At 38.7% G+C, this 24,713-nt stretch overlaps 1 protein-coding gene across 3 annotated transcripts in view; it reads left to right on the top strand.

Annotated features, from left to right (window-relative positions):
• Positions 1 to 24,713, top strand: part of plrdgb (PITP-less RdgB-like protein) — a 184,624-nt gene that overhangs the window by 63,533 nt on the left and 96,378 nt on the right. For all 3 annotated transcript variants that reach the window (XM_051093322.1, XM_051093323.1, XM_051093324.1), the window contains exons 2-6: positions 1,083 to 1,178; positions 9,931 to 10,035; positions 18,684 to 18,754; positions 18,838 to 19,058; positions 21,382 to 21,571. In XM_051093322.1, coding sequence (XP_050949279.1) covers positions 1,083 to 1,178; positions 9,931 to 10,035; positions 18,684 to 18,754; positions 18,838 to 19,058; positions 21,382 to 21,571 — 683 coding nt within the window. The remainder of the gene's footprint in view (positions 1 to 1,082; positions 1,179 to 9,930; positions 10,036 to 18,683; positions 18,755 to 18,837; positions 19,059 to 21,381; positions 21,572 to 24,713) is intronic.

The following is a 24,713-nucleotide window of genomic DNA, read 5'->3' on the forward strand; positions in this document are numbered from 1 at the left end:
TGACAAACCAGGCTGGGACATGCTTATCATTCTCTGAAGGGAATGATTCTATTTATTTTAACATCCTGATCATATGATTCCTTAACTCTTTTTTTATATATTATTAGCCTAAGTAAGCTGACGAAATGCTGAGTTACTGTAACTGTGAAACATTATGTAAGCTGGCTACTTCCCTTCCCTGATGATGTTTTCTTAATTTGCAGGTGCTTTTTCTATTTGTATGTGTTTTCTTGCAGTGTGTTGAGCTCTCTCGGCCACCGTAATTAAGGGTGATTTCCGATGACAGCACTGGTTGGTTGTTGGTTGTTGCGCTTGTTGGTTGCGTCTTTCAAGCCATTGTTAACAGTAAAAATAACTTCCGTTCAGTCTTTTTTAATAGAGGTACAAAGTCAGCGCTCTGATATGCAGCATTGAAGTTAAATAAAATATAACGTGATGAGATTTTGCCCTCATCCAAAACTATTTGCTCTGGAAAAAAATGATAGATTAATGAGACCAAAGACTGCCCGTTAGATTTACCCAAAACTAAACATATCTCATGTTTAGTCACTATAGAGACATCAGAGCCAGCAGCAAATTCCAGAAGATCTGGCCGAGGTGAGACTGCTCTCGGCAGGTTCATGAGAACTGAATCTGGATCTCACATCTTTGAAAACGTTGAAGCAAATTTTCAAATAGGGTAGACGTTATCTTTCTTAACAAACCGCATATTCGAAGTCCAAACAAGTACATTCTTGCCTAAAAAACTCTTAAACCTACATTCTGTGACACAAAACAGTATTATTTTTAAAATTATAAATTATGGGTGTCTGCCATGATGCTCGCTGTGAGAAATATTGCAAGCGGAGTTATACAAATGGTGAAGCGGCTGTTGGAGTTCTGTTGGCAGTTATAATTAAACAGGAAAAAACTATTTAACACTTGACTGAAATGACTGAAATTAACAGGGTCATGTTTTTATGTCAAAATAAATTGCGTCTCATGTTCTCGTACCCCAAAGATACCTGTACTATCTAGCATTCTATTGTTAAACTGCCAGTTTTTGTGATTTGTGATCAATTTTCCTCTTTTTTGTTTTATAGTGCCCACTCGAAAACATAGCGCCCCCCACTGGAGACTCCAGAACATTGCCCAGGAATCTGTTGAAAGCTCTGACGAAGAGTTTTTTGATGCCCGGGGTAAGAAACGATCTTGTTTCTAATTGTTTTTTAAAAGTGGAAAGCTCTGGTCTTTCTAGGAATTGAATTTTAAAAACTCATTTGAAAGGCACTTTAAGTTGCTAGAGAACACATGACTGTCAGTCATTTAAATTACAGGGATTTTCATTCAAACTTTTATTATATTTGAATTATATGTCTTTATGCTTTGCAAATCATAAATCGTGTGTGAAGTGCAAATAGCACCCATCTGTGTCTGATTATGTCATTCGGTTCATGTGTGTCTTGTTAATCAACCTCATTTGCTCCACTGCTTAAGTTCAGGTCTGTTCAGTGTATGGTGTCTGGTCTTAACTTTACCTGTGTGTGTGTATATATTGCCTACCTTATGTGGATTAACCTTATGTGGATGTATTAAAAACTGTTTACCGTTATCTCCTTCGTATTTCTGAGTTTCTCCTACATCGCACAGTGACATTGGGTTAACAGCCAGTCACAACACAGGTTAAGGAAAAGACTGAAGTAATATGTATCACAAACAAAACACACACACAGACCAGCAGGGGTGTTATGGTCCTCAAAGACAAACATGTGAAATACATTAAAATTAGATGTTTTATGCCTAAATGTGAGCATGTAATTCAGATTTACATTCGTAAAAAACAGAGCTATTCTAGAATGGAAACAATACATGACATGGTCATGTACAGGGTAGCCGATTTAATATTTCATGCATGTAATGTTGTTTTGAGAGAAGCATGCATTAATTTTTTTACATGTGTATAGAGTAAAAGGTTAGACATGTACTGTACTGTTTCTGCTTTTGATTTTACATCCTACAGCATCCCAGTGCTAATGTGGAATTTGGCCCAAATATTTAATGAACCCATCAGTGCAAGACTGAAAAGCAGGGCCACCCATTTGTCTGCATCATACTGTTATCTAGATAGGCTCCTACGGGCACACAGCCCTTGAAGCTCTGCCCATTTATTCCAGCAACACCTGTCAGACTGTGCAGTGTGCTGCCAGCAGGTATTAAGTTAAAGAAGGATGATATTGCATGCTAATTAGCCTTCACTCCCTTGTCAGTAATCAAGTTGATTCTTTGTATGACCATGATATGGGCCCAGTTTGCTGCTGAAAATGGTTGTAGTGTTTGATAGGAATTTTAAAAGAATTAATTTACCCATAAAGGAATAATCTGTCATCATTTACTCACTGCCATGTTGTTCCAAACCTGTATGGCTTCTTCTGTGCAACATAAAAGATGATGTTTCGAAGACTGTACTGGTTGGTCTTTTATATGATTTGGTTTAATGATTTGGTTTAAACTCACTAAATCCTTGATTAGGTTGCAGTGGTTAACCAAATGATTTTTATTAGTCATATTTTCACAATAAATTGGTTGATCCATTTCACAGAACCAGTTTGAATAATTTGTTTGCAAATTAAAAGGATTCAGTTTAATGATTTGGTTCAAACTCACAAACTCAATGATTTGGTTGCAGTGCTTAATTAAATTATTCTTTTGAGTAAGATCTTTACAATTAGTCAGTTGATCTGCTTCACAAAACCAGTTTGAAGTGTTTGTTTACAAATTGGAATGATTTGGTTTATTGATCTGGTTCAAATTCTGTTGCAGTGGTTAACTGCTCACTGGAGGGGAAAATTATCAGTGAATAAAAGCTTAAATTTGGTCTGTTTCTCACTCTCAGGGCTTGGAATATGAATAGCTTGTTTCTGTTAAGAAATAATGTCATTAAAGTTTTTAATGACATAAAACTAAGTACAGAATATTTTGATGAATTATAACTTTAAGAGAAATCATCTAGTGATATTTCACATTATTCGGGTTATATTTGTTGATGATTGATGATTTAGGGCTTCGGCTTGTGTTCTTTGCTTAGTGAAGGACAAAAACATGCCAAAAGTCATCCTGACAGCATTTTTTTACATTAATATGTTCTGCTTCAGTGTCTGTCCGTGGAGAGGTTTGTTTTGCTTTCTCAGTTTTTTGTTGGAGCTTGTCTCACTTCCTTTTCTTGTTTTGTATTTCTCTCTCTGTCTGATATGGATTCTCTGAGCAAGTTGTTGGCAAAATGTTCTTGAAATACCCTTCATGTTGGCAAGTCTAAATCTGAAGAAAAAAATTGACATAACACAGTTTTAGAGGTTTTCTATTCCATGCCGTGGGTTTATAATGCTATTGCAAATATTTATATACCCTTTCTGCATTAATTTTCTCATTGTATCCACCTACATGTCATCACTTCATTTTTTTCTGTCTGTCCATCTGTATCACTCTGTATCTATTTCTTTCCACATCTCTCCCTTGTCCTTTATTAACATGCAAACACATGCACTGTAAAAAATATCATGGAAACATGATGCAAGAGATTTTTGACCTCACCTCACACTGCTACAATGTTCAGTTTGCACTAAATTCAAGGCAAGACAACACTTTTTGAATTCAACAACTGTAGCCAACTTGGATTTGTTTGATAACTAAATGGTAAATGTCTCCTTCAGCCAGAAATCTTGTCATAGCAACTACAGGTTTTTAATTAGCAACATAGGAATCTTTCATTTGCTCCTTTCTTTGAGCTGTTTTAAATGACTGTTTATCTCTAATGGGTTCCAGGTCTAGAGAAGAAGATATCTTGCAACATAAAAATATTTAATTGCAACAAAATTATATATAAGCTCTTTTCTTTTGGTAAATCATAAAATTAAGTTTTTTAAGAAAAAGCATATTCCTGTACCAGAAACCATATTATTTATTTATGCTGCAGTGCACGCTGGGAACATACAAAGCCTTCACAAATCAGTAATATTGTTCAATATGAAAATGGTTTTAACACACAAAGGCTTGTATCATAGACATTTAAAAAAATGATATGAATTAACTTTTGCCACATTTTGTATTATATATTATAAAATATAATATTACTTGATATTAGCTGTTGTTTAAATTCAATATCAGACATCAGTTGTATTGCTTTAGTGTATATTAATCAAAAGTAATTAAGAATTTCATTATCGGTTAATAGCGTACGAGCAAATGTGTGTCTATTTAATCTTCACAGACTACAGTGAACGAGTATGAGCCTGGAGACTGTAGTGTAAAATGACTAATGCTGTAGTCACAGATGGTAAGAGAATGACCCCATGGCCTTTAGCGTCAGAGTAATGACTGACTGATATGAGCAAAATAAAGTTTGTAGACTTCGGATTATTGGAGAAGGAGACAGAGTTCATCCCCAGAAGCTGACTAATTTACAACCGGAGGAAAACACGGAGAGAGTGATCCATCTTCATTAGTTTCTTATCATCTTATTCCACAGCCTCTCCTTCTCCCCTGCCTTCTCCCCTGCCTGCTCCCTGCTATCTCAGTAGTCTATTTTTGGTTCCATTTATTTATTTATTTATTTATTTTTTTGCCCTTTTGTCTCTGTGTGTTGTAGCATACCTCTTTTAAATGATTTCCAAAGAGCATTTTTGTCTTATCTTGGTTTTAAGGGGACTTTATAAAGACATGGCTTAGAAATCGTCCTTATTTAATAAAGGGAGCCACTATGCATGATTTTAACAAAATTGTGTTTTTTTTTTATACCCATAGTAAAGTCTGTGCAAATGACTATTGTCAAATGTGAAGGTGTTACAATATAAAAACTAATTTTTTTTTTTATATTATATTTCTAAAACAAACATTGATGGTCAAGGGTAGTAAATGTAGTATAAACGTCTCAGGTTACGTATGTAACCATGGTTCCCTGAGAAGGGAACGAGACACTGCGTCCTCTAGAGGGGAAACGTCTCCTACATGACCCGTGTCTGAAGCCTATATATAAAAACTACACAGTACTGACCGGCGACAGCCTATGACATCACTAGCAGCGCGACTCGTCGCTGCCGCCGCGTCATAGCAGCGTGACCACATAGTACAAAAGGGCGCCTATTGAACACATCATCCTCTTCTTCGTCTGAAGCTCATGTCCGAAGCAATAGCGACGAGACTAGAGGATGCAGTGTCTCGTTCCCTTCTCAGGAAACCATGGTTACATATGTAACCTGAGACGTTCCCTTTCGAGGAAACTTCGAACTGCATCCTCTAGAGGTCGCTCTGGGGAACGGTTATACCCATGCTGCCATGCTGCCATGCTGACGGGAGTGCAAGCCAGACACCAAAGGCGAGCACTAAGTACCAGCTCCATCCAAGTAGAGGGGAGCTGCCCCAAAAGACGTCCAGGCGGTTGTCAGTGACTTAATCCCTTCGGCCAAGAATTTACCTGTAAGGACCGGGCTAAAGATGCCTGACCGTAGGGCAGAGCTCAGACTTGGAATCAGAAAAGAGATTCCTTTAAGGGATATAGCCTATAGTCTAGGACAGTAGCCTAGACCTCGGCTTGTCAACAGGGGGTTTACCTACTGCTCTGCGCGACCTCGCTCGAGGAGCTGGTCGGGCAGGTCATCGGCACCCCGTTCAGAGATATCGATAAGATACAAGGTTCCAAGGTTCCGGGGCCAAACATCTCAAAAAAGGGTATGAAGCTAAACGCGTGATCCCCACCATACAGGATTTTAGAAAGAACACAAGAAGCTAGTGTGCGTTCTTACCACAACATGGATTTTAGAATGTGCCTGGAGACTGAAATACAGTTCACAAAAAGAGGCTCTGGGAAGCAGAGAACACAAATCCCAAATTAGGGAGGTTCTAAGATCTCAGGGAGCAGATTCATGCTCAAAGTGACTCTTCTGTAAGAGGGGAGCACTGCAAAGCTCAATACTGAGCAGCCTGAATGGGATGCCCCGGAGCAGAGGAAGTAAACTCTCTTAGGACGAGTGGAATCTTAGTTGCTCAACAGGGAACCCTCAGGGGACCCTCATACTTTGAGAGGAGCGAAAGAAGGCTGGTTTAACATCATCCCACTAGGGGCTTAACATCATCGCCACCTGGAATAGCCGGAGCCATAAGGAGTGAAGGCCCTTCTCTCATATAGAGAGGTACCTATGAGCTCCAATTAGGAGTGACATGCTCACAGAAGACCCTCAGTGAGGGGAGCATTGCCAAGCTCATGCAATGTCAGGAGAGACATCACAGGGCAGAGAAAGAGGCCTAAAGACCTAGGCTGCTGTCTATGGAGCTTCCAGGAGACCAAGGCCTATAAGTCTCTGTCAGTGTAGCCTTCGCACAGTCAAAGAGGTGAAAGGCGAAACACATCGGGAAGCAGCAGGTGGCCGATTTATCCAAAGAGATTGTAACGAAAGCTCAGTCCTAATAACCAAGGTGAGCATTTAGCAGCCGCAGGGTAGATACCTCGCCAACAGTGGGGAGGACCTGTTCATTTTGCCCAAGAATGGTGTGCTTAAATGACCCTACTTAAATGACCCTACTGCCACGCTCATCTCCTGACAGGAGAGATACAAGGGCAGAAACGAGGTCTAGTGACCTAGGCTGCTGATTCTTTGAAGCTCCAGGAGGCCAGAGGCCTTTAATACCCAAATGGAGTAGTACAACTTCTGTACACACTGTGACAGAAGCAGAGACACATTGGGCGGCAGCAAGCGGTCAACTTATCCAATGTGACAGCAATGGAATGCACAGCAGCCATAGGGTAAGTACCTAACCTACTATAGAGAGGAGGACCTACCCCATCTGCCCAAAAAACGGCTTGGTTTAATGACCCTGCATTAGTGAGGGGAGCACAGCCCTGCTCATCTCATGTCAGGAGAGACATCACAAGGGCAGAGAAGAGGTCTAATGACCTAGGCTGCTGATCCTACGAAGCTCCAGGAGACCAAGGCCTCAAGTACCCAAATAGAGTAGTGCATCTTCCGTACACATTTAATGTGATGGAAGGAGAAACACATTGGGCGGCAGCAAGCGGCCCCCAGGAGAGGAGAAGGACCTACCCTCTCTACTGAAGGATGGCGTGCTTCAAAAACCGCGTCTCCGCGAGGTGAGCACTACCATATCCTGAGCATTCAGAAGGGGGTATTAGAACGAGATTCAACATCGAGGGGAATCGAGTCGTTCTTAGAGAAATTAGTTAAAATAACTCATGTGAAATAAAGTGCTCTAGTACCTTCAGCCTGTGGCGAGCACCAAGGCCAGCCCTCCACAGAGAGGAGCCTTGCCAGGGCAACCAACAATGGCTAGAAAGAGGCATCGCCATGACCCGCCAAAGAGGGGCATTAGCCATTATCAACCCAAGTAATCCATGCTTTCTTCCTCAAAAGGAGGCGTGGGCCCTGTTCTAGCCAACCCTCAGGTGTGCAAGAACAAAAAGGGGCCGAATCATGCCTGGCATGCTGTTGCTCCTCAGAGCCAGCACTAAAAAGGGTTTCCGCAGAAACACCTTAAATGCATGAGGATTGGGTGAATAGCTTGGTAACAGGAAGCCCCTCAGGGCGAGACATGAGTAGAGTGTGATGTGTCCAGCCAGAGATGTCCAGGGACATCTTGTGAAGTGAACTTCCAAGAGCTTACCTAGAGGAAGGACAAAACAAGTCCTAGAGAAAAAAGTAAAGGTGAGTAAAAAGCATGTCATACTGGAGGTTACCTGAATGGAAGATCAACAAGCCCTGGGGTTGCAGTAATGTAGCAGGGATGCATTGAACAAGGAACTACCTCGTAGTACCTAGTGGTTTGGCTGCAGAATAAGGAAAGCCTTCCAAATCCGATCCAGGATGGAGACATCAGCAGCAATCAGGGGCCCCGTCATCGGCGGCTAATAACAAATGCCAGTTCTAGTGACATAAAAGAAAAGGATCACTCACCACCATGTCTCCCCAGCATGATTCATCCACAGACATACTAGAAGGGCTAGTCTGAAGACCGAGTCCGGACCATCAGTTAGGCTGTTCTATACATAATACAACATAACCCTGCACATTAAGTTCAATGTGCCAGAGGGGGACCAGCTGAGACAAACACACAAAGAGTGTGCTGTCTACTTACAACCCTAGCAGGAGAGACAGCACTGTGTGGGTAAAAGCTCAAGAGACCTACTTAAAAACCCTAGAAGGGGGAGCAATCACTGAGCTATCAGCAGCTAGTCCCGCATAGCCAGTTCAAAGAACCCGATAAACCCTCCTAGACGCAACTCAGACCACCAGAGTGGGCCATCTACTTATAACCCTAGCAGGGGAAATAGCGCCATCTAGGCGAGGGCTCAAGGAAACCGCTACTTAAATGATCCTAGAAGGAGAGCAGTCATTGAGCTAGCACATAGATATCCTCAGATACCGATGTGTGTAGGAAGGGCTATCAGGTGGAACTGAATGAAACCACCCGGACTACAGAAAGTAAGCTGTCCAACTAAATATCTGGCTTTAGGAAAGGGGACCATGTAACCGCCAGGACCATTTCCAGCCGTGGGCTGTTTAAATATAAACCTGAAAAGGGAAGACAGCACCATCTCGGCAGGGCTCCAGGAAGATGCTATTAAGAACACCAAAGAAGGGTCTTAATAAGCACATAGCTACCCTCAGATAGCTATGCTTCCAGGAAGGGGCAAGTTCACATGCAGCTAACCTCAGATAGCTGCCCTTAAGTAAGTCCCACCATTAACATGGCTGAACTATACCCACCCTCAGATGGCTGTGTTAAGGAGGTGTCCTTTTTTTTTCTTTTGTCCATAAACCCGAGTTTTGGCAGATAATTAACACCGCAACCACAACCACAACGTGCAGCATATATTCAGCTCCCGCGGGAGCTAAACACACTCCGCCCACGCGCTAGATTCCTCCGGGAATCAGGCGAGAACGGTGCCGCCGCCGCGAATGCATTGTTAATGCTGCGACAGGCGAACGCACTCATGCAAATTCGGATGTTACAACTCGGGTAAACAGTGAAGACTTACCTCTGTTCTTTCACGAATGCATCACGATGAGCACATCCAGTTCCTTGAGAGCTGGACGTGCTACTCTTAACCACACACACACACAGGTTGATGAGAGCAAGAAACAAGCATTGAATGCGACTTACTCCTCACCATACATGCACAGCTCATGTAGCCGTAAGGAAAGCTGTGGGTATCAGAGTGTGCTTGCCTCTTGCAAGAGACAGAGAGCGCAACAAACTCCCTCGAGAGCTGAAAGCGCTTGCTCTTTACCACACATCGTCACAGATGAGCCATTCTGGTGTGAGAAATGCACACAGACAAAAGGTCAGAATTGAAGACGAAGAAGAGGATGATGTGTTTGACGAGTCGTGCCGGTAGTGACGTCATAGGCTGTCGCCGGCCAGTACTGTGTACTTTTTGTATATAGGCTTCAGACACAGGTCACGTAGGAGATGTTCCCCCATAGCGACCTCTAGAGGACGCAGTTCGAAGTTCCCTCAAAAGGGAACCAAGTTGTCACTCAGTTTGGGTCCAAATATTAGTTTATGGTTATTGACTTAAATATTACTTATAAACTTAACTTACTTCCTATAAATGTAAAAAAAAAAAAAAAACATAAAATGATGCAGTAACAAGGCTATGTGCAGAATATGGGACACAGCTAAAGCTTTTTAAAATTATATAATAAAAAAATATCAAAATATTATACTTTTAATATGTAAAAGTTATATCAGTTCGACATACTACATCACCCTTAATACACTTATCTTTTAGATATTAGATTGTAATATATATTATGATAAACTATATTGTGTTCGTGCGTCATGCTTTAATAAAAAAATAATTTGCAGAAAGAGCTACCAGCATTATGGACCCTAATTTCCTCCATTGCAATAAATGATTTCTAATGTCCTGCTGATCTGCAGATGTTATGGAGGGGAAGACAGCATTACTTCTGGAAATGAGCCAGTGGAACTCCAATGACCTGGTGGAGCAGATTGAAACACTGGGACACCTGGAGCACTCCAGAGGTAAAAGCACTCATTCTCTTGAGAAGATCTCTTCTAAATTTTTTGTATCATGAATACATTTTATCAATCCTGTAAGGTATAAACACTTCAATTGACAAAGTACAGCTGAATTTGCCACAATCCTAAATTCAAGTCAGCACCACTCTTTAGGAGTAACCTGATGATCAGATTTTATACAATATTCAATTCAATAAACTTCATCTAACAAGTAAAATTGCTGTGAAAGCTGAGAAATCTGTGCTGGTCCTCCCTAATTAGTTTACTTTACCCTAAACAGAAGTTTCCATTATATACAGTTTGTTTGCTATCTAACTTAAAGTGGGGGAAGTTCAGTGAAGAGAGAATCACTAGTGACTAATGCTGCAGATGCAGCATAATCACTGTTTTGCTTCTCTAAGCCGTATTAATACCACAAGACACGTAGTGACTCTACAGCACCATATAAGTCTCTCACACATTTAACTCCCTTTAGAGAGACTCTCTAATACTGCACAAGAGATTTGGAGTGTCTGTAATGCCGCGCGACAGCGTTACTTTTAAATGATGAGAAAGAGGCTTATTTATGAAAAATGTTTTCCATCAGACTGCGAAGCAGTTCTACTGAAAGAGCAATAAGACCTCATGAATGTGGCAGCATGATCGAGCGACCTATCAGGGCCTATCACAAAACATCCATCAGCTGTGTTTGTATTAGTTTTGTTGAGAAGTATGTTTTGAAAAAACTTGTTTTGTAATCTGGGTCTTGAGAGATTCATCTGTATTCACACTTGTGGTGGATGGTCTCTGTACATTTTTTTTCTGCCACAGTTCTGTTATTTATGGCAGGATTTATAGATAGCTTGGAGGAGTGTAGAAACTTAATATCATGTGGATTTGGTTATTTTGTATTTCACGATAGTAAGGTCATAGATTATAAAGAGAAATGATTGAAACAGACAGTGAGAAAGCAAAAGAGAGAGAGAGGATTACTGCAAGCAATTATCTGTTTTCATTTCACTGTTAATAAATCTGGAACATATTTCAGATTTAAAGAGAGCAGGGATAAGTCTCACCACTAAACAAAATGGTTTATTTATTTATTTATTTATTTATTTACTCACTAGAAGATTTAAGCATATATTATATATATATATAGTTTTGTTTGCTGGGTTGTAAGTAAATTAATACAGCATGTAGCCTATATATGTAGCCTGTGTTGTTTATTATAGTCTTCTTCCACGACAAACCCACATTTCCATTCAACTGAACGCTGAATTCAAACACCTGAGCACAGTGAGCTTAAGAAATTGCATGTGACCTCTCACTAATGAACAATATGTGCACTGAAGCGAGTGAAACTGAAATCAAGACGTAAAAAAGTGAGAGTTTTGGGTCACATATGAGCACTAGGATACAAACAAGAAAAGTTCTGAGAAATAAACTGAATGAGACCTCTGATTATGTCAACAGTCCCGCTCAGGGACACAACTACCTATTTGCTCTGGGGTTTGTGACAATTTTTTTGTAAAAAACACCCAAACAGATACAATACAGTCACACAGACAAAATGAACAGTGTCATTGATCACTGAAAATAATTGAAAATCCAAACAAAAAACAACCCCCCCCCCTCCAAAAAAACCCCCCACATACTATAAACAATACTTTTAAATTATTATTTTGTTTATTTACATGTTAATATTTCAACATGATTTGGTGAAAACGAGGCTGTGAAGGATAGATCTTTACAATCTTAAAAATGGAATGCACTGTATAAAGGGTCATATATCATGTAATTTTCCCAACTCACAACTTTCAAAAATGTTTTCTGGAGTTTTTGCATATTGAACATTTCAACAGTGGAACAATCTGTATGTTGTTAAACAACAGTACAGTCGGTCCCACAATAAATAGATCAAACAGCACTGACAATACTCAAAATAGAAATAACCTTTTATCTGTATTTTTTACCTTAATTTTCCCGATTGAAAATATCTGACATCTTCATTATGCTTACTGATGTGTGTCTAGCTCTGTGTGGACTCCGGTCATGACAGTTAGAGTATGTAGAAAAACTCCCATCTCATTTTCTCCTCCCACTTCAAAATCGTCCTACTTTGCTGTTTTACCTTTATTTGTAAAGGGTGTTTGATCGTTGGATGTTCACTTTGTAAACACTGGGTTGGTACTTCTGCAGCGATGTAGAATGATTTAAAAGTTGGAGGAGAAAATAAGAGTTTTTAGACATACCCTAACTGTCATGACTGGAAAAAAAACAGAGTTCACACAGAGCTAGACAAGACGAGCAGTTAAGGTTAAAAAGTATATAAACTGTAATTAAAAAAATAAAAATAAATAATAACCGATCGTTTCACTAGATAAGTCCCTTCTTTTTAGAGCCCTTTGAAGCTGCATTTAAACTGCATTTGGGAAGTTCGAATTTGGGGGCACCGTAGAAGTCCATTACATGGAGAGAAAACCTGAAATGTTTTCCTCAAAAAACAAGGGGGTGAGTGCATTATCTGTAAATGTTAGTTCTGAAAGTGAACTAATCCTTTAATGTTAAATTTTCTATTTGGATTATATGCATTTATGTTTTGCTGTTATTTGTCCTATTATACAACAGTAGGTAGTCTGTATTAGTGGAGCGTTTACATTGAGCATTTCTGCAGGTTACATACTTACTGGTGTAACTATGTAGCGAGAAGTTTATGAGTGTGTCATTTGAATCATTCACGCCACAATTGTGTGTTGCTCAGCAACACGCAGCAATCCTATTTTGTTTTGGGTTTTTGTTTTGTTGCTCAAAATAAAGGTGCCGTTTTTATATTCGCAATCTTTGGTCTGAATATTACCATGGTTTCACAGCTGATTTATTTATTTTTTTTGTGTGAGCTAAGTTAAAAAAGCCTATTATGTTACATAATTGTTGTCCTGTTTTGATAAATAGCTGTGGAGGTTTTGGTATTTCCCGGTTCTAATAAAGGAGCTTTGCTTGCATTACTAGAAATAAAAATATGTCCACCGAGTGAACATGGACTTTGACAGCACTTTTAATAGTGAAATATACATGTACTAGAAATGTCCACATAAAAAAAACTGCTTATTAGTGGTGAACTGACATGATTTTTAATGGTGTTATTCAGTGAGCTAAAAGAATGGGAGCTTAGGGGAAGATTTCACATACACAGCTTGCTCTCAAGCAAAAGGAAGGACTACAGCAAACAACTCCCTGCCCTGTAAATGTAACTTCTAATTTAAATCAGAGCAAAATTTGATAATGATAATTGTTGAACTGTTGTTTTGAGTGGCATTCAGATTTTCAAACAAACAAAATCTCTCTAACTCCCTCTATTAGTCTGCTTCTTCTTCCTCTCCAGTTTGTCTGAAGGTTTCTTGAATTATTAATTAATTCGTTCTGCCCAGCCCCACACAGTCACAAACAGATGCAGACTGTCTTGCAATTGAAATTCTGAGGCGGTTAAGGCACAGCCTCTAGCAGCGTGCACTCTGTGATTCCTTGTGAGGTTGACATTGACTAGCAAAGAGCAGTTGGGTTCTGACAGAAAACCTGTAGTGCTCTTTAAAAAGGCAAAATAATGGGCCAATCACAATATTAGAACTATAGAAGGCCATTTTTGCACTAGTTCAAATTAAATATTGTCCTCAAAAGGGACATTATTCAGATAAATTAATCTGGGAAGAAAACTGCCTTCATGAGGAGAAAATTCTCCTTCAGGCATTTCAAGAAGTAAATTTAGTAATTTGGCAGGACTAAAATTATTATGAACCTGCCCAGACAGAATCAGCAGAGCTTTATGCATTTTCAGTGCTGATTTTCAGTGAAAATCAAAACAAATTTAATTAACAAAATACAGAGTTAATTCTGAATGGCTGGCAAAGGATGAAGATGCCTTTTGCCAGTAGAATGCTACTAGCATTTACTAGCAAGGACTAATGGGAGCATGCTAACAATCCAAATTGAGCATATTGTCCCCACTGCATATTGTAGAGCATTTTTGTGACACTATTTAAATTACAATTTTATGTAACATTTTGTACAAATGTATCATATTATTATGTATGTGTAAATATGTAATGTAATATTTTATTATATATTACCAATATTTGATATGAAAGGTACCTATAAAATAAAATAAAAAATAAAATAATATTTACACATTATTAGCGGCACCAATAGGCTTGTGGGCAGTGCCGACGTGGTGCAGTTGCACCTCAGGTCTCTAAAAGCCTCAGATGTAAGTGTAAAGGGCAGCTCCAAGCCCGGTGGTGCTTGCGTCCGTGGTTAACACGTAGGGAAGGCTGGGATCTGCAAATCCGAGGACTGGGGCTGAAGTCAGCTTCTCTATGATGGTGTCAAACGCTTGCTGACATTCCTGGGTCCCAAACTGCTCTTTAGGATCCTGGTACTTTATGTTTTTCTTTGGGTCTCATCTCTGTTTTTTCTGTAGAGGGGGATATCTGATCTGTAAGATCATTAAGAGGTCTTGTGATTTTAGAGAAGTCTTGGACGAACCTCCTGTAGTATCCCACGAATCCGAGGAATTATTTTAGCTCTTTGAGGTTTCTCGGCCTTGGCCAGGTCTTGAGGGCTTTGATCTTGGCCGGATCTGTCTCGACGCCATTCTGAGATACTATATGGCCCAGGTATTGGACCGGCATCTGGAAAAACTTGCATTTCTTGGGAGAAAGCTTCAATCCGTATTCAATCCGGACAAACAAATGCTGTTTTCTGTTTATCAGCCTCTTCCATCTCGATCTGATAGAAGCGTGATTTTAAGTCGAGGACTGAAAACCATTTGGAGCCAGATAGAACTGAGAAGGCTTCTTCCATAATTTGGCAGAGTATACGTGTCTTTTATGGTATGTGAATTCAACTTTCTTAAGTCAATGCAGAGACAGACATCTTTATTCTTCTTTTTTTACCACTACTATTAGAGAGGCAAAGGGGGATTCCGATTCTCTAATGACGTCTGCATCAAGGAGTTCTTTGAGATGCCTTCTTACAGCATCGACATCTTGGGGATGGATGGGCCTAGCACGCTGCTTGAACGGTGTCTTGTCACAGAGATTGATGTGGTGTTTTACTCTGTCTGTGTGGCCGTAATCCAAATAATGCAGCGTGAATACATCTGGCATCGAGTTTACTAGATCAGTTATCCCTTTCTTCCACTCGCTTGATAAGGGTGAGTCACCGAAGTCAGGAACGATCTTTGCTTGTGCAGGACTCGCACCTTTGCACAAAGGAGCACTCTCAGGGTTTCGTCCTTCAATCACACTTTGGACGGCATGCACTTCGGCCAACACCGCTCTTGAAGGGATTGTTAAATCAACTTGTGTCTCATTCCTCAGCACTATCGGTATCTGGACACTGCGTTTCGGAGGTAGGGAATGCAAACAACTAGCCACTAGTAGCCCGCCAGGCAAAGATGATGATGCTGATGGCTCTACCATCACCCAGGTCTCTGACAGTGGCCCGACAATGTTGACACATTTCAGTACTTACAGCTGTTATCACTTCAGGCATGACTCCTTTTACTTTTACTTGGTCCAAGACACTCAAACCTGCTCGTTGCAGTCTTGCTTCTAGAACTCTTCTCACAGCTTGATACCCACGGTAGCATGATTTAACTCTGGGCATGGTTGCTTGTTCATGACCAGCATACAGGACATCTAAGGTGTTGGTGCCGATGAGAATTTGGGGCATGTGTGTCAGGTCTAGGACCACTAGGGCCAACGTCGGAACTTCAGCTTCTTTTCCTAAGAATTCTTGAGGAAACTTCAGAGTTAACTCAACATATCCCAGGTAGGGAACAGCCTGGCCATTTGCCCCTTCAACTTCCAACAGATGATCCAATGGCTGCATAGGGTGCTGCGACGATCAGAAGCAAGGAACGTCTACTAGAGAGAGGATATGATGCTACTGGTGAGTGAATAGTTGACACTCATAAATCACTCTTTGTATTGTCTCATGACCGATTTATCACTTTTACGTGTGGTAGCTTTAGCTCACATACTAACTAGTTCAATGCACGCGGTATGCACACGGCCTACTCAAAACTGCCTTGTAATGAGTCATTTCAAAGTGATATTAGATTAATACATGAAAATTCACTCACCAGAGCAAAATAGAATTATATATTCTCACAAGGAAGATTAATCACAGGGCTTCAACACTGGGATCTACTCTGTTTGCACTCATCTGATTTTCTCTTCACTCTTCTCTCTTCTTCTCCGACGACAACCACTTCAGGCTGATGCAGCGATTCTGACACTGAAGTGAGAGGAGTGATTTGATGAATCTTTTGTCCTTCTGGAACTTTCTCCTTTTTCTTCCCTTCTTAGCTTCCTTCAACTTTTCTTACATTTTGAATCATTCTTAATCTTTTTGCTAGTAGCCTGGGTTACCCGGGTTACATTAGTGATAATAATTAAAGTGAATAATTACTATATTTTTACCCTACATACCCAACACAAAAATAAATATTGTTGTCATTATTTTCCAAAGGTAATGGATACATCAAATTATAATGTGAACTCTAAATTGACTTCAGTGTTTTAGATGCTTCATGTTGTGTTAATTCTGTTTTCTCCAATGCTGTTCTTATTAAGCACATTATTTTTCATTAATAGTCATCATCAAGCCTCAGTTCTCAATATTCACAGTATTAAGATTAAAATCCTGAGTAGCTTTAAATGGTCAAATGAAGTTGCGAAAATTCTAGAAAATGCACGAAGAACTAAAAAAAAACCCACTTTCACACTTTATTTACATTAGGGCTGGGCGATAATTCGATAAAAAATAATCGATATAATTTTCCTCGATAAAACGATATGAAGAGTTCGATAAATGTTTGAAATAACTTTTATGTGCTAAAAGTGGAACGAAACAGCGGGACTCATTTTGCATTGCATTTCAACAGCAATAACAGGGACATTTAATAATATAGTCCTTATATAGTGTACCTAAGTGCCTAAAAATGTAACAGAACTGAGTAAACTGATGCATCATGTAAACAAGTATGCAACATTTTATGGAGACAAGGCTAAGAATGGCACTAAATTAGTTACACTTATTTAAATACTAAGCTGTCTGAAGATACGATTTTAACCACTAGATGGCAACATAAGACCACTAATGGGCTTATTAAATCAATAATACAGTGTTTTTCAGTTTTTGTCTTATGAATTAGCATTTAGACAATGATAATGATAAAATCATTTTCATTGCATTTCAAATCATACTTAGTCAAGGTTTAGCACTTTATTCATACAGACATATCAGTTTTAACAATTATTTTATATTATGATTTCAGTGAAACCTGAAAATGACATATTAACTCAAAAAGAGAAGACCTGCAGTAAAAGATTTGTTACCTGTCATTTATTACAGAAATCTTTTATGTGCAACAAAATGTGTGTGTGTGTGTGTGTGTGTGTGTGTGTCTGTGCATGTGATAATGCTTAATGAACATTAATATAATAGTTCAACCATTTTATTTCTGTGATTGTGAGTGTATTTTCCATCATGGATGTGTTATAATTTTGAAAATTAATGGTCTGATTTCTACAACTTTCACTTTGGAGCAAAAATCTGACTTGAAAGAAATAAAGATTTGACATTTATCGTGATAATTATCGATATCGACTGATATGAAAAAAATTATGGTGATCATTTTTTTGCCCATATCACCCAGCCCTAATTTACATACAATGCTACTGTATGCTTTACATGTAAATAAAAAGGCTTTTCACACTGCGCTTAACCAGGGCTTATTGTCGTTCTAAACCCTGCTTTTATCCCCAGGTAAAGGTACGTTTCACTTTTTATTTAGCGGGTTTAGCACCCCTTTTCTACCTGGGTTTATGAAACCCTTCTCTGGAGCAGGGTTAGCAGTACTTTTGCTGTGTTTTACAGTGTGAAACGATGTGTGATATTAAGTACAATGTGTAGTACAGTGCACAATGTGAAACAATGTTACAGTTAGATACTCGGTAACTGACAACCAATCGTGTGCCTCACATTCACATGCTCCTGACAGTTATGGACACACTGCTCAGTGTATACAAAAAATCAAATCAAATCAAAAGAGAAAACGTGATCTGGAGTGAAAAAGAGACCATTACATTTTTACCTTTATAGTCCGAAAAGTTCATTCTGTAAAACTGTATACAGTCTGTAAGATATAATATGACGATGCACCGTGCTAGAGCCTATGTACACACATTGCATCCATCAATGACAGTGATACTCCAAATGAAAATGTTTACTCAGTTTAGGAATGTACAGTGTAAATGTTAGCTTATGAATACTCATATCTTATTGTTTACGCCGGCTAAATTTTGAGCAATATGAAGCGTGTAGCAAGAAACTCTGGATTCATTTTACCTGGGGTTTAGAAAGTGTGAAAAGCTCTTAAAGAGTGAGAGAATGCGGTAATGAGGAGCACTTATCCAGATTGGCTCAACAATATGGTATTATCTGAACTTTTTTTGAATGATTCCATACTGATTTGGAGAAGAGAGAACATGGTTCATCAGTCATCAGTAAGATGGATGGTTTGAGGTGGAAACTGCTGCTTCACTGCAGAGCAGCATTAAGTCAGTTCGGTCTTTCACTATTTTTCTCTGTCTCTCATTGACCACTAGAGAGCCTGTACAGGTTGCGGCACCCTCGATGTGCGCCACAGAGCAGTGTGGATGGTTTGGAAGACATAGAGGTTGGTCCTCATTATCTCACTTCTAATCACATTGAATTATTCTCTTGGTTTTTACTAATTTCATCTCTTTTTTCCTCCTGCAGAGAAAGTGCAGGACACAATTACTCATCCTGGTGATTCATGGAGGTCATACCTTGGATTCTGGAGGTGCGGACCCTGAAGGAAAGGCAGGTGACGCTTCCACTTTGGCGTCCGTGTTGGAGCGGGTGGCACATGCGCACTTTCAGGCAGCAGCAGACAGCATGCTGGTCAGACTGGTGCCCTGCCCGGCCGTGTGTGCTGATGCCTTCTCTCTGGTCTCAAAGTAAGATGTAGAAATAACAATGCAAAAGCCAAATATGCTATTTCTTTTTAATGACTATGTTAATGCTAAAGCATGCATGCTAGCATAACTCTTGTTTTGGTTTGGTAAATAAACTTGGCTTACTGTCCTCGAAGGAGGCTCAAAACCAAGGCTCGGTTCAAGTTTTGAATTAGAACCCGCCTATGATTTTACGATAAAGGAATAAAATTTTTTTTTATTTAGGAATAAAAAAGAAATAAGGGAGGTGGAGGGATGCTGGATGAACTGTTGCTGGGACAGCTCAGTGACTGACTTCATATCAGTACCTTTTTTTATGAACTTTTTATGAGTTGATTCTTTTTGGTAAACTGAATTCATACATTTTAACCAGTGTAGTTCATCCAATTTCTAAACAAATGACTCTATTGAGTCGATTCTTTTTAGTGAATCAAAATCATACAGCATGGTCAGTGTAGCCCAACCTATTTCCTAACAAATGACTCATGAGCCAGTTCCTAAACAAATTATAGTTCTTTTTATTGAATCAAACACATACAGTTTGTACTTAAGACTACTATTTTAGAACAGTACAGTTACTAAATGGTTGTTGATACAACAGCTTGTAAAAAGATAAAGAATAACATTTTCCCCCAAAGTTTTTGTATGTAAAACTACTACATTGTTAATGGAAACATATTTGTTAAATTCTTTAAGGTGCCCATCCCAGTACACAAGCCTATTACCTTTATTTACTGTGAAATGATTTCAGAATCAAAAGCTTTCACCTGACCATTTTAATTCTCAAATTATATTCTGAGCTCTAACTGACAGTTAAAAGAACCTATTGATCTGCCCTTTGAAGTCATTCTGAGCTGCCATCACAAACATTTTAGATCAGAGAGACTTGAAAATTAAAATGCTTTTTCAAGACTTAAACAATGTAGTAGCACTTTGGAACCATGATGGAAAATTAACATTTTTATTTCAAGCATTCAGAGAACCACAAAGGTTAATTTACTTTCATTAAATGACGAAATAAAGCAGACCCACTCAGCCATCTCCAGGCTATGCCTAGTGCTTCTTATAGAACATCATACAGAGAGGTCGAAATGTGCCAGAATGCTGTGCCTCTGTCAGAAACACTGGAGCAGGAGCACATAAGGCCAAAGCACAATGAATTTTACATGATGACATTTGGACATTTTCTTTGTAGCCTCTTGCTGGTTTTCCATTTCTGAGCTGAGGGAAACATCCAGACAAGCATTATAATGATTTTGGATATCAAATATACAGAGCCTAACTGACATCCAACTTTTTTCCCTATTAACTTCTTCTTCTCCTTTATTAAATTAATGGGTAACAATATTTTTTTCCCTGAATGTTCTTTTATTTGTTGTTGTTGTTGTTGTAAGCATTTAATGCTTTAGAAATGCTTAAAAAAGTTGTGGAGATGAGCAGAACAGAGTTCTTTTCTAAGCTAAACAGCAAAGACTAGAATATACACATATCATTCATGACATTAACATCAGATGTATATACACATGCAGTAGATGTACATATAACAACAATGAACAACAATAGGAGTATGGCCCAAATATGATATACAATAGACACCTAAACCACTCCTGAAAGGTATGAATTATATTGCATTAGAGAACAAAATATCAAACCAAGTGGCATCTGCAAAGAAATGGTGACCAACAAATTATTTTTGCAATTACTTTTAACAAAACCTGTATCAAAGTGGGTTTTAGTCTGGTCCAAGATATAAGGTGTTATCTACTGCTAACACTGTTATTGCATTTTACAGATATGAACTGGTTCTTTTTAGTGAATCAGACTCATACAGTGCAACCAGTCCAGTTAATTTTCCCAATATATGACTTCCCGAGCCAGTTCTTTTTATTGAATCAGCATGACCAGTGTAGTCCAACCAATTCCTGAACAAATGACTCTAATGAGTTGGTTCTTTTTAGTAAATCAAATTTGTACAGCATGAACAGTGTAGTCCAACTGATTCATGAATGTTTTGCTTTTATGAGCCGTTTCTTTTTGGTAAATTGAACTAATATTGCACAGCTGTAAAATCACACTGAATGAGAGAGTATGAGAAAGCTGCTAGACAAATACATTAATCAGATGCTCCCCAGCAATAATTACATTACACCATCCATTACTGCATCGCATGGGACGGGTGAGCAAAATTAACATGACAGGAAAAAGCAAGTCAAAACAACAAGAGCACAAAATGGGAACTATAAACTTTACTTATAAAAAGTAAAGGACTAGGAGGTTAGCTATAAAAACATTATTTTGTGGATTATCTCATTTTGTCTTCCTGTAGTCTGAATCCATACAGCTATGACGAAAACTGGGTGTCCAGCAGTGTGGATCACTTACCGCTGGCTGCTCTTCCCATCCTGTCCATCGCTGCCCCTCATTACCAGAATGCTGTAGCAGCAGTCATTGCTCAGGCCAATCAAGTTTACCGAAACTTCCTTCTGTCAGCAGAGGGTGTGGGTTTCACAGGACAGGTAAACATATTGGTTATTGGTTATATTCAGTGGATATTGGTGAATAGCATTGCTAATTTAATCACACTGTTACAGTTTTTCTCAATCGATTTCACACATTTCTCCAAACTCAGGTCACTGTTTTCAAAACAGTTAACACCTAAACAGATTGTACATTTTCGTTCATTTCATACAAATTTCAGATCATGTGAATGATTTTCTCAAAACATTGTGCACAAAATTCTCAAATGTTTTCATAATAGTTCATAACAGCCAATCAAAATTGTAATATATCAGGAAAAAAACAATTGCAGCTTTTATTTTTCATGTACCATTTGTCTAAACAGAACTCTGTAATTTGTCGTCTAATGAACATGGTATATTTTCAGTCGGTCCAAAACTGATAACTACTCTGTTAATAAAACACACAACACAGGAAATGCAGTTTTCCTAATTGTTTACACATTTATCACAATTGCTTTACAGTAAAAATGAAAGGGAAAGTATACAAAGAGCAAGAAAGAATAAGAAAAAAAAACAAGTGTGTGTGTGGGGGGGAGGAGGGTTGTGGAGTGGGTAGAGAAGAGGTGTAATGACAGAGAGAAGATGAGTGGAACAGGCAGAATAAGATGAGCAGAGAGGAGGATGTAAGAAAAGAGGAGAGGAGAAGGAGAAGAGACGAGTGGATAGGAGGACACTGATATAGTGGAAAGAGCATGAGAAGAAATTGTAAGAAGACATGGATATAGAAGAAGTAGACAGAGGGGTGGAAGGTGTGGAAGGAGAGGTAGAAGGTGCAAATGAATCTCAAATGAAAACAGAGTTACCCTAATTGACCACGTAAGAAATCATGGTCTCTCCTTTAGAGAAGCTGGGAAACAGTAAAAAAAGTATAAATAAAAAACTACACTTAGAAGTGTTGTACTATGATTGTTGATAGTACAGATTTTTAGCCCTCTTGGGACAACCTCTGTTATTTACTGTAAATGTCCAAATATTTTTTCATAACTGAAGTTTGAGAACATTCAGGTGGGCAATCAAGATTATTTTGAATGGAACAGTAGCATTGACGTGATGGTCCAGAACAACAGCACCAATCAGAAAGGAAGAGGCCTGTGGAGATGTTGAGACAGGAGCTTATATTCTATTTATTTATTTATTTATTTACTTGAGGCTGAACTAAAGCAATTCTGCAAAGAAGAGTGGCCAGAGTGGGCCAAAACTCTACCACAAGGCTGTACAAGACTGATCTCTAGTTATCAGTTCTTAAAATTAATGTCTATTTTTACGCTGCATATTACAATGTTACAAACCTAAATTCACTTGTAGCATTTAAAAAAAAAAATCTATTTAAGTGTTTGAATTTTTACATTTATTATAGAAGTTATTATTATTTATTATACAGTATAGAATTTTAATATTAGCTAAAATATATATATATTTAAGCTTACGTAAACCCTGCCCCTAGGAACACGCAACAAAGTCGGTAAGGCCATGTTGCACATGCAGTTACCTAGGGCACGTTCAAGCTCAAACCGGCACACAAGGTTTTGCTACAGTTTTCGGGTTGAGCAACATGTTTCCTGGAAACGGTGTGCAACGGGGTTTAAGATACGTTTTCTCTTGTTTGGTGGATGTGTCAAAAATGTCAGCCCAATCAGCTATATAATAATAAGTACTATACTATTGCTATTGTATTGTTGAGTGACACTTTCATAAACTTTTCTATACTCCTCTGATTAAATAATGGTAAATATTACAATATCATAGCACAACAACAGTGATCAGCAATAATGATAAGCCTTATACTGAATTACAGTTCACTACAATTAAAATAATAAGGTCATATAGATCATAACATTGTCTCGGAGGTAAGTGGATTATCCTTCATCTGAAATGTTTGTCTTTTCATCCTGAAATGCAAGGTTTTTCACCGTTTTCACAAATCCCTTCACTCGATTGGGATGTTCTATTTTATTCTGGACGGCACAGGCAGTGACTGTAACATTGAGCATATTTTGCAGTATTAAACACGTATTTATACCGATTTCATCAGGCTCAGAGAATGGCTTTCTCAGCTGCCATAGTTGCAACTCTCGTGTCATCAGAACAGGGTGTTCAACGCACCACCGTTTCCATTTAAAAAACGTTATGCGTCGTTTCGTCTGGGCTGAACGAAGCCCAGTAATGGTAAGAGGTGTGACGTATCCAGACAATTTGCACTAGGTGGTTAGCGAATCACAACACACTGGGCCAGGAAACCAATCTGAGCCCATTGTGTATTTCTAAGAGAGAGGCTTCATAGAACCGGGAGGTCAACAGACCATTTTTAGGAGAAAGAAAACAGCAGTGTAGAATCAAGGTAAATTATGTGAATAATTTTATTTATTTATTTATATATATTAAAAAAAAACAAAAAACAAAGCATGAACACATGCTTTTACAGTGCAAGTCTTTGAAAATAGTGGATTGACCACACCTCTCAAAAATAAAGCTTGCAATGAAAGAAATAGTTCTACCAAAAATTAAAATTTCTTGAAAATGTACTCAGCCTCAGGCCATCCAAGAAACAGAGAGAATTTGTTTCTTTATTGAAAGAGATTTGAAGAAATTAAATTGCTTTCTTGCCAATGGATCCTCTGCATTGAATGGGTGCTGTCAGAATGAGAGTCCAAACAGCTAATAAAAGCATCACAATAACCTACAAGTAAGCCACAGGACTCCAGACCATGAGTCAACATCTTTTGAAGTAAAGAGCTGATTGTTTGTTATAAATCCATCAAGATGTTTTTAACTTTAAGCATCGCTTCTAAAATATAAGTCCTCTATTCATAATATTCTCTATTGAAAAAGTTGTCTGAATCAGGACAAAAATATGCACAGATCACACACCGTTTACAAGCGAATGGACCTTTTCAACGGAGAAAGTGGTATTATGGATTATGGACTATTTTGGCCAGAAGCAACAAGAAGTTAAAATGGCCTATTGATGGATTTGTTTCTTACAAACACACAACTTTTCTCATTCTAATGGCACCCCTTTACTGCAGAGGATTCGTTGGTGAGCAAGTGCTGCAATGCTAATTTTTGCGAATCTGTTCCAACTAAGATCTACATCTTCAATGGCCTGAGGATGAGTACATTTTCAGCAAATTTTCATTTT

The sequence above is a fragment of the Labeo rohita genome, chromosome 21, assembly GCF_022985175.1.
Source record: "Labeo rohita strain BAU-BD-2019 chromosome 21, IGBB_LRoh.1.0, whole genome shotgun sequence".
Lineage (NCBI taxonomy): Eukaryota > Metazoa > Chordata > Actinopteri > Cypriniformes > Cyprinidae > Labeo > Labeo rohita.